This window comes from Nansenia antarctica (assembly GCF_963989245.1).
Source record: "Nansenia antarctica genome assembly, chromosome: 18".
In the NCBI taxonomy this organism is placed as follows: Eukaryota; Metazoa; Chordata; class Actinopteri; order Argentiniformes; family Microstomatidae; genus Nansenia; species Nansenia antarctica.
In genome coordinates, this window is record NC_137691.1 from 7,710,917 (window position 1) to 7,722,564 (window position 11,648).

An 11,648-nucleotide genomic window follows, 5' to 3' on the forward strand; every position below is an offset into this window, starting at 1 on the left:
GACTCGTTTCTTTATCTGATGTTGCATCTTTCCATGCATCACTTACAAAACGCACCTAAAAAGGAGCAGCAGCCTCCATGCATGCGTTCTGCTCTTAGAGGACTGTACGGCAGACACAGAGATAACAACGCAACACCTTGTATATGCCTCTAAAATATTAACCTCCTATATTTGGTTGTAGGCTAGCCCACTACAGGTGTCCAGTGTCCAACAGGACTCCATGCAGCCTGTTGAACGAGGAGAGGAGAGGAGCTCGTCGGACAGCGAGTGACTGAGGACGAACTTAAAAGGAGAACGGAGCAGATTGAAACGGTTATTTCTGCAAGGAAGACATTTTTATTCGTTTTCGTTTTTTTAATAAAGGACAAAGAGGAGAGAGAGGACGGTAAAAGGGACACATTCTCCTCTCCCGGGTTCTTCTGTTGTAAGAGAACCATGGATGTAGCGGCCGATCAGCCCCGATGGATGGCGCATCACGCCGTGCTGAACAGCCAGCACCCGGACGCGGTGCACCATCCCGGCCTGACGCACAACTATATGGAGCCCACGGCGCAGCTCCTTCCCCCGGACGAGGTGGATGTTTTCTTTAATCATCTGGACTCGCAGGGGAACCCGTACTACCACAACTCTGCTCACGCACGGGCGAGAGTCTCCTACAGCCAAGCTCACGGTGAGATTTTTTTTTACTAGTTTCAAAACGATAGATTAGGTGCCCCAAACCCTTGTTTGATTGTATAACACGATTTAAATACCTGTATAAAAAGATAAGTGTGCGCCGATTTATTTAGTATTTTGATATTACATTAAAAGTATTAGCCTACTTTTTCTCAAAGCAATCCTAACACAATACGCTATTGCCTTATACATTATGGAATATACATTATTGGTGTGTTTAAGTAAATCGGTTTAATAGCCTTAATGTATGCAAGACTCATACCGAAGCCACACAGCATAATTCCGTTGCTGTTATAATCAGACACAAAACTAAATAAAGATTCCCAAGAAAAGTTGTTTTTTATGAAAGGTCATTTGTTTATGACAAAATGGATGGAATTTAAATAATGTTGTTAACCCTTCCGAATTGAGATGCTGTCTCTTGGCAAAAAGGCCCAAGGAACTGCATTACTGAAATTACTTAAAGGCTTTATTTATAGAGCAATAGCCAACAAGTAGGCCTAGGCCTTATAGACACATTTTCTGGGGTTATAAAACGTGTCTTTTGTCTGTTATATATGTCTCCTTAAAATGCTTAAAATTGTGTATTTATGAACATTGTTCCATATGGGCTACTGCGCTGCACGAATCATGTTTACGCACAAGGTTGAAGGATTATTGTCACATTTGAATCAAGTCCCATGCAGCGTTCTCAATGACCGTTAAATCAATGAGTCTATTTTATGAATGCTCATCAATAACTATATTTTTCAACTGTTATTACATGCACAGCTCGCCTCGCTGGGAGTCAGGTCTGCCGGCCACATCTCATACACAGCCCGGGGATTTCATGGCTAGAGAGCGGAAAGGCACTCTCAGCGGCTCACCACCACAACCCATGGGCGGTCAGCCACTTCAGCAAACCCGGCCTGCACCCCGGTGGCTCCGGGGCTCCGAACGGCCTCTCCGCGGTCTACCCGTGCAGCAATCCCAACAACTCTGCCTCCTCGCTGACGCCGGCGTCCCACCCGAGTCCCCATCTCTACAGCTTCCCCCCGACACCGCCCAAAGACGTCTCACCAGACCCCGGGGCTGCCTCTCCCTCCACAAACAGAATGGACGAGAAAGAGTCTATCAAGTACCAAATGTCGATATCCGACGGGATGAAGATGGAGGGTTGCAGTCCACTTCGGAGCAGCCTGGCCTCAATGAGCGCCCAGACCCCTTCCACCCACCACCCCATACCGACCTATCCCACTTACAACCTCCCAGGAGCGCACGAATACGGTGGCAGTCTGTTCCATCCCGGTAGCCTGCTAGGAGCATCGTCCAACAGCTACACCCCGAAATGTAAAAGCAAAACCCGGTCATGCTCAGGTAAGAGTCGTCTCAAGCCCATACAAAAAAAAATGATGACGGTTTTATATGACGAGGATGATGATTATGATAATAATAATAATATTCATAATAATATTAATTGTTACCCTACGATTATTGTTATTATTATAGCCTAATAATTATACACAGTTGTTGTTATTATTGTTATTATTGTTATTATTATTATTATTATTATTATTATTATTATTATTATTATTATGATGATTATTATATAGGCCTATACCATTAGTATCATTATCACAAATGATGATTTGAACAGAAAATCAGTTACCCCGAAATGTAGAAAATGTCGTTTTAATAGGTCTACTATAGTTTATCTAAAAAGAAAGTTGGTTAAAAGGTTAAAAACTGCCTGACAAAACGTTATGGCAATCGAATTGCTATACCACTAAACAACGTTTTGGAAGTAACATAATTTTCAGACCGAACAATAACCTATGATAAAAAGTGTACTTTATAATTTAATTATGGCCTTTGAGGAAAACACATATGTAGTAGGCCTACAACAACAACAACAACAACAACAAAAACAATTATCTTGGCTTATCGAAATCCAACTGTGATCAAATGCCAGTATCACTTAAATGGAAACATTACACAAAATAAAATGATATGTGGTTAAGGTATAGGCTATAAAATACATGTTACTGGTTTATTTACTATTGAGTTGGGCTTCATGCAAACATAATTAAATTGTGCGGATTGGTCCGAGGTTATGCACGCGTTGTCATAATTCCTGCAGAAGCCAGGCACCGGTTTCTGCGATCCAACTGACAGACAAGCTAGATAAAACTGAACCAGTATCTTAAACACACAAACAAACACACAGGCTATATAATTCCATGTGTGAACGTTTGTTATAACGTGTCATAGCCTATGCAGTTTGATATAGGTTTAGGCCTAGTTAGGTCCTATAGTTATGCATGCTATATCATCATACATCCTCACACGTGCATATCCTCATCTCAAACACTTGCCATTCCCATTACAGCAAAAAATGTGCCCTATGGGCCAATGCACAAATTAAGAACATGATAAATCATGGCTTTGTTATCGTTGGAGCAAAATCTAATTATGAGCCTCGCAGATTCAACAACGGGAGGCTTTTCTAACCGACGCTGTACGTGTCCTCAGCAAATAAAACGCATTTGAGCTTTGTTGGTCTGAGAGGACAGGTATGTAAGGCCTTATGGCTCGCGCACACCCAATCCCTGTCATTCGGCGGAGCGCGCGGGCGTGACACGTTTATTATCCCCTTTTGTAAACCGCGACTCAATTACGCGCGAGAGAGCTGGCTCGCCCTTGAGAACGGCGAACTGGATACAGCCCGGAGGTGTGAGGAGAAGATCCGCTCGCGCATATAGCCAAAAACCTCAGTGTTTACAATGAGCCGTTTCTTTGTTACATAATACAGCATTGTCGCGCCTGACATTTGGCGACTAGGCAGAGCAGATTGCCTCGGAGGAGACCCCCTATCTTATAACTGGCTGCACATTTTTTTCTTTCACACAACACCATAGTAATTTGTTAAAAAAAGAAGAAGAATCTATTCAACAGTATAAACAGGCATTTGATGTCTCTCTCAACATAAAACCCCTCACTCTTAAAATTAAGAGCCTCTATCCCCCTGTGCTATTGGCAGTCTTTTTCTGACAGAGGAGCAACTTCCATCAGGAAGGACAAGGTGCTTGGCAGCGGGTCCTCCTAAGTGATAGATTGATGGGTAGGGGCTCTCCCTAACAGTCCAGAATAGACTGCCCTGTTACTAAATAGCTGTCCTCTATGGGGGAAGTCAGTCTAGTGGTGACTTGCACTGGGTCATTCCTTAAAAACGCTATAGCATCACAGTGTTCTAGTGAGAGTCCTCCCTGATCATGCATACCTTAGAGGAACTTCCTGTTTGACTAACCCTGATCCAGGCCCCCTTCCTCTCTCCTCTCTCACTCCTTGTCTGTGTCCCCCTATATTCTCACCCTCTCTCTCTTTGCTTTGCTGTCCATATTTAGCATGGCATCCAAACCGCGCTATGTTAATGGGAATGCACATCAGAAACGCACAAAATGGTTCTCTCTCCATGTGCATTACATTGGATATCCATTGGATAGAGTAATAGGCTGTGAGTGGACTATTAGACATCAGTGATCAGACCGTTGTTGACACTGCACGCACATTCACGCACACTCACACACACCCACACACACACACACACACACACACACATACACACACACACACACACACACACACACACACACACACACACTCTCTCTCCCTCTCTCAGTCAGTGCTTGCCTCTAGAGTGCAACAGGACTATGGCTAACACCCATGAGGCTCGGGTGTGGATGGAAACAGAAAACCACGGCCACAGATACAGTCAGCTCTCAAATCAACCACAGAAGTTTGATCTCCATCGCTCGCTGCTTATCTGGGGAGGGAAATCATCCGTGTAACAAATGGTAGAGATGGTCTGCCTTCGACTGTGGGTGGACAGTGTGGGCCCTCCTCTGAGATAGGCCCTGTTGGCTTGCTGATTCACAACTGACAGAGAGAGAGAGGGGACAAGATCAAACAGAGCGATGCCTGGCAGCTGCATTTTGATGTGTTATTCCAAGAGGCTGCAGAGGGTTAAACACACACTCACACTCATATAACACACGCACACACACACACACACACACACACACACACACACACACACACACACAGTCCTGATTCACAAACTATTTAATTCCTCATATAAATAGGATTTCCTGAACAGATCTGATACAACCTTTAAAATGTCAAAACTTAAGAAACAGAAATAGGCGGTATACCCCTAATATAAAAAAAAACAAAAACAGTCAATCCTTTATAGTTTCACTCTCTGCAAACTAACAGTAAATTGTTCTCTAAATGTACACAGAGGCGTCTGACGACAAATACGGTTAACCGAGTTGACAGATTAATTTTATAAATGTCCCTGTGCTCTCTCCGTACTTTGCATGCTGCTCAGAGGGGCGTGAGTGTGTCAACTGCGGCGCCACCTCGACACCCCTGTGGCGACGGGACGGGACAGGGCACTACCTGTGCAACGCCTGCGGCCTGTACCACAAGATGAACGGCCAGAACAGGCCCCTCATCAAGCCCAAACGCAGAGTGGTGAGTCCAACAACCGCAGAACCAGCACTAATCCAATGGCAACACACACACACACACACACACACACACACGCACACACACACACACACACACACACGCGCACAGACACACACACACACACACACACACACACACACACACACACACACACACACACGCGCGCGCACAGACACACACACACACACAGACACACGCACACACACACACACACGCACACACGCGCACAGACAGACAGACACACACACACACACACACACACGCACAGACACACACACACACACACACACACACACACGCACACACACACACACATACACACACACACACACACACACACACGCACACAGACACACACACACACACACACGCACAGACACACACACACACGCACGCGCGCACAGACACACACACACACACACACACACACACACATACACACACACACACGCGCGCACAGACACACACACACACACACACACACACACACATACACACACACACACGATGAAAGAGGGGTGGGGGGGTGACTAAGAGCACACAGTGGAGGGGTGGAGGGGTGGAGAGGTGGGAGGGGGCAACAATTCCAGGAAAGTTATATTTTCTCAATCAGTTTCCGGGAATTGTGTTCCCCACTCACCCCTGTGCTCCCGCACGCAGGCTGTTAGCAGAGTGCGGCAATCTGTGTTGTTTCTGCTATCATTATTACTGTTACTTCTGATAGTGTCACTGATAGTAGGGACAGCGCATGGACTCTACATCATCCCTCACACACACACACACACACACACACACACACACACACACACACACACACACACACACACACACACCACGTCACACTGCAGTGGCTATTGGCTGTAAAGAGCAACTGGTGTACAATTCACTCACTGCGGTATAATACCCTTCTCCAATGATGCCTTGTGTTTCTCTGTGAGGGAATGCGTGTATGCGTGCATGCGTGTGTGTGCTATACTTGTAAGTTCACTCCCTCCCTTGCAAGTGGGGCTGAGGCTGCGTCGCTGATGTCACATTGTGTACTTCTCATCATGAACTCATTTCAACATCAATGTTATGTTTTCCCTTGAGGGCAGCAGGTCAGATTTAGACTGATATAGACCAGTCAGACAGCAGCTCCACCGACTATACAAATGTTGTCATTACTGGAAATAGTCGTCTCAGACTCAAGGGCCCACTGCGTAAATGGCACATTTTTTCATTTATTGGGGTTAAATGTTAAAAGTGGTTATTTTCATGAATTTGATACAATCAGCTAGCCCTGAACTTGCGAGATAGGGGAAAATAAAGAGTTGCACTATAGCCTTTAGCTTGTATAGCTCTTGGCTTCTGCAATCTTTGTCCTATTCAAGGATTTACTGACAATCAGTGACGATAAAATTCTGCGATGGAGGAAGTGGAGATCCCTGTTGGTCACTATTTGGGAGATATCTCCATAAAAGATAAATCATTGGTAGTCTACTGGCCAAGGCATAATGTTTCGCGTGCACATTGTTGCAGGCAGCCATTCTAGCGCGCTGCGCGCACCCACAGTAAGGGCAAGGACATTTTAAATAAATCGTAAATCTTAAAGCCTCTTAAATTAATACGCACCGTGACAGAATGAAAACATTACAATTACAGAGTCGCACAATTATATGCGTGTCATAAAAACCTCAACGACAATATAAACATACAATATACATTATTATTATTATTATTATTATTTTAATCATAATATAATTGTAATGACTAATTTCAAGAGTTCAGGTACCAATATAATAGCATGTGAAGGCCGCATGGGGGTTTGTCCTGACGCACAACAAACTAAAATAAATCCAATGTCCAGAGGAATAGTTGGAAAAGTAAATAGAAGGTTTATTCCAGTCTCAAGATGTTACAGAAAACGTATAAAATGTAATTACTTATAAACTTAAAGCTAAAAACTTAAAGCTATAAAACAAAAGGCTCTTTGTGTGGTCAAAACACTGTGCTCCCATTACAGCCACACCCTAGATGACTCCACCTAATAATAATATGATTATTATTTGTATTATTCTCATAACGTTCTACGCATGCATAGGCCCTACATATATAATAAATAAAATAATTTGTAAAACAGACCAAACACAAATATCACTGAGCGAAGCCTAATTCAGTCATTACCTCTCCGTAATGCATTATTTACGCCCCTGTTAAATAAAGACACGTTCAGCCGAATTATCGTTCTCAATCGTTAGACTGCGATCTGTGGTACCGTGCACAGGTATATGATGTACTATACATGTAGGCCCATTGCTGAATTATTCTGATATTATAGATAAACTTATTTTTAAGTTTATCTATTTTTTTAAATAGCATTTAGAATCAATTCCAAAATGGCTCGGGAAACAATATATAAATGGCAGGCACAGACTACGAATAGCTAACCCTATTTAGAAATATCAATGTTGGGCCAACATAAATTGATTTAATTCAAAATCGCATGTCAGTGTGTTATTCAAGGACCCTCTCTCAGCCCCCTGTACTATCTCAGATGATAGCTCTGGCCTTGCTGCCCTCGGCTTTAGAGGACATTGAAAATGATTACTGCTATAACGTCTTCAGTTGTTTTTCTAAATCACTATGTGGCCTAACACTGTTAAACTAGGATCGTTGGATTATTTAGCTGGTACCGTTTTCAGATCATTTATAAACTGATCACTGTTTGTCGTGACTTTTAATGTTTTTACCGTGTAGGGCTGTCCTTTGAAATGTTTGCTTTATTATATGCCTCCTGACTGGCCGAATGATAGGCTACGGACCACCAGCAGGTTATAGACCACCCCCCCCGCAGGCATATAAAAGTTCATGTGTCTGATGTTTTTCTTTTTTTGTCTATGTATCTGAAAAACCCCATTCCCTTTTTCCATATTATGACTCAGTGCCGGTGCGTTTGTACTCTTTCAGCTCGCGTGTTTTCAGTGCTGGAGTATAGGGGACTTCCACTTGTTTCCTCTCCGGATATCTGCCGGTACCGATAAGGAATAGAGGCCAGGGCATGTTTCCGTCCGTGGCTCGCTAACTACGCGTAGGCTTTTTTATATAGCAGTGGTCAAGATGTCCAGTCCCCAGCACAGCACAGGGCATATTATAGTAAAGCGATTAGGACATTTCAGGACCCTGTTGTGTGCACCCCAAAAAAAAAAAAAAAAAAAAAAAGGGAGAGGGAGAATGGCTATAAATCAATTTATTTTTTTCACCTCCCTTCTCTTGCCTGTATTGTGTCAAGGTTCGTCCTTGTAGACGAATTTTCTTTCTTCGTTTGTTTATATAGGTCAGGTTTCACCCAAATTGGCTCATTCCCTACTTGACTAGAGAGATGCAGCATTGCATTAATATATCCATACATCTGTACTGTTCTGAGAACTTCTGACTGACACGCAGATTAACATATTTTGCTGTAGGGGAATACTTCAATTGTATGCGTGTGTAAATGTCTCATATTAACTGTGAAAAATCCATCCGCAATGACATGGAATTGAAAGCAGCCTGGGTCTATGCCCCCTTGCTATACTTAACGTCCACTGAATAGGCCTAATGCATTCTGGGATCTGAGAGGGTGACCTTTGATTGGCAGTATTCAGGTGAACAGTGACAGTGAAATAAAGAATCATTTTCATGCTGTGAGAAAACTTTAAAGGAAACAATTGTCTTCCTTAAGCATGAGCGACAGTATTCTTATATGACAATCCATATTATGGATGTATGTTTATTGCCGTAGACCAACATCAATACAGCGATGCGGAAACAATTTAGTGTACTGTAAAACAGAGATGTGGGAAATTGCAGATTATCTTTTAATTGCATGATTATGCAATATTCCATTGAAAAAACAACGAAGCAGCCATGTGATATGAAGAAATTGCTGAAGTCATAAGCACACACTAAACATTGCCCCCCCCCCCCCCCCCCACCCAGAAATACCACCTGACCTATTGGCAGGCACAGCATGCAAATGATATTGACACACCGGCCAGTCGGACCGTCATTCCTGACCTACGCTGCCATGTGTGTCCGTGCCGTTGTGGTATAATAAAGGACGTATTCATGTTTCTCCCTTGCAGTCTGCAGCCAGACGCGCCGGCACCTGTTGCGCTAACTGCCAGACCACCACCACCACGCTGTGGCGGCGCAACGCCAACGGAGACCCCGTGTGCAACGCCTGCGGCCTGTACTACAAGCTGCACAACGTAAGTCTTTGACTCCTGACCGCGAGCCTGGGCCCACACAGAGCCCAGAGGGGTCAAGTCAAGTAGACGGACAGGTTGTATTGATTGGAAGGAAGGGGGAGAGGGGGGGGGGGGGGGGGGTAAGGGAGAGAAAGAGAGAGAGAGAGAGGGATGCGGAGGGGTTGGCGCTCAGGCGCAGCCAGGCCCCGTTGGTGTTTTCTTTCTTTGTGCTTTATTGTTTCCATGGTAGGCGTCATCCCCCTGAGACTCACAATGGTGGGACTGTTATTCACTGGAGCGGCGTCTGTTCAAATGAGCCAGAGACCTTCAGACCTTCAGCATACGCAGCACAATGCGTTACCATGTTGTAGCCATATAGGAAATGCATTTCTTCCTGCATTTCTTCCTCTTATAATAAAAAAATAAGTGGACTTGCTCTAGTCTGACCCCTAGGAGAGTATAATAGAATCGGTGTATGTAGTGAGGGCCTATATGTACTTGGATTGAATTATATTATATAGCTGTTTTCCAGAGAGAGTTTCAGTACATCATCCGCGGGGGCAAACCCATCGCAACTACCTTTGTATTCAAACAGATTGTAACTGCTGTATATAGTCATTCAACTCAACCAAATAGGGTCGAGTTAATAACATAACAGACCATCAATAAACCATCAAAACAGGTCACTCACCCCCCCCTCCCCCACCCCCCTTCTGCCCCTCCTCCCTCCCCCTCCCCACAGGTGAACCGGCCTATGACCATGAAGAAGGAGGGCATCCAGACACGCAACCGCAAGATGTCCAGCAAGAAGAAGGGCAAGCGCTGTGGCGACAGCTACGAGGAGCTGTCAAAGTGCATGCACGACAAGGGCTCTCCCTTCAGCGCTGCCTCCCTGGCCGGACACATGTCCCACATGGGCCACCTTCCTCCCTTCAGCCACGCCGGACACATGCTGCCCAACCCCACCCCCATACACCCCGCCTTCGGCCACCCCCACCACCACTCACACAACATGGTCTCGGCCATGGGGTGAGAGGGAGAGGGAGAGAGAGAGAGGGGAGGGGGGGGGGGAGAGAGGGAGGAGGAGGAAGGGGAGAGGGGTCAGTGGAGAAGGCACAACGGAAGTAAAGAAGTTGGTCTGGTGAAGATTGTTCCGTTCGATGAAACGAGGGGGTTGAGGGGCACCTTGTGTGAGGACGAAGCGTACAATGTTAAAGATTATGCATTCGACATGTCTGTGTTGAGTGTCTTTGCTGTATAGAGTGGATGTTAAGGGTACTAGGAGAGATGAGGTGAACCAGGAAGCACCCACTGCTGAGATAGGGAGGGAGGGAGGGGGAGGGGGGGGGCGGGGGGGGGGCGGGGGGGAGTTATTATCCCTCACTAATAGGTACCTGCTCAGACCAGAGATATTAAAAAAGCACCTCAGCCACCCATAGACACACGATTGCACCATTTTGCTCCAGTCAACGGTCTATCCTCGACCCTCTCTGACTCCCCCCGTCTGGCTGAGTTGGTATGAGCCGGGCAGGTCTGTAGTAACTGTGAATATTGTAAATGTGTGAGATACAGTACAAGAGCGGGGGGGATAATGGATCAGCCTCGGGGCGAAGACGGAGCAACTCCCTTCACACCATTTAATGAATATATGCTGGATTTCTGCTCATGGACTTCTACTATTTTTAATGAACATTACAAAGAAAAAAAAAGAAACAAGCAAACAAAAAAAGTTTATAAAGCTTCATTTGAAAACAACAGTTTATTATAATTATTGTTATATTATTATTGTTATTATTGTTATTCAGGTAATTTATTTTCACGCTGACTTTTCTGGTTTCGTTTTTTTTTTCCTCTCACCTGAAACATGGATATTTTATCACCGTTTCTGTCGTTTTGAATATTTTTCTTTTTTTGCTGAAGCGCTTTCTCTGAGCAGTTAAGCATTTCCTCTTCATGATAATAAAGAGATCAAGTTGAATTCCTCCGTCTGCTCTGTGTACAAAATCTTCAACATGGTGGCTGAGAGAGACGGGCCTACACAGAGTGGGCATAGAAATGGGCTGAATAGAACAGATGTCACCAATAAACGTCACCGCCCAGTGTTCGCCAGTTGAGATGCCATATTGGATTTGTCAAACCGAATATGGAGCACACTTGTGCTCACCATGATTCAAATAAATCCCTCTTTTTGAATGTATACGCTTATTTACTGTACATGTTAACATTAAAAGCAACATATCTGTTCTATAAATC

The 11,648-nt window shown here is 44.6% G+C and overlaps 1 protein-coding gene across 1 annotated transcript; it reads left to right on the forward strand.

Moving 5' to 3' along the window:
• Nucleotides 1-435: 435 nt before the first annotated feature.
• Nucleotides 436-10,428, forward strand: gata2b (GATA binding protein 2b; the record flags this gene model as incomplete). The annotated part of the gene is made up of 5 exons (XM_080548087.1): nucleotides 436-670; nucleotides 1,447-2,031; nucleotides 5,045-5,190; nucleotides 9,291-9,416; nucleotides 10,138-10,428. 5 exons carry the CDS (start codon nucleotides 436-438, stop codon nucleotides 10,426-10,428), a joined length of 1,383 nt encoding a protein of 460 aa, XP_080404213.1.
• Nucleotides 10,429-11,648: the final 1,220 nt, after the last annotated feature.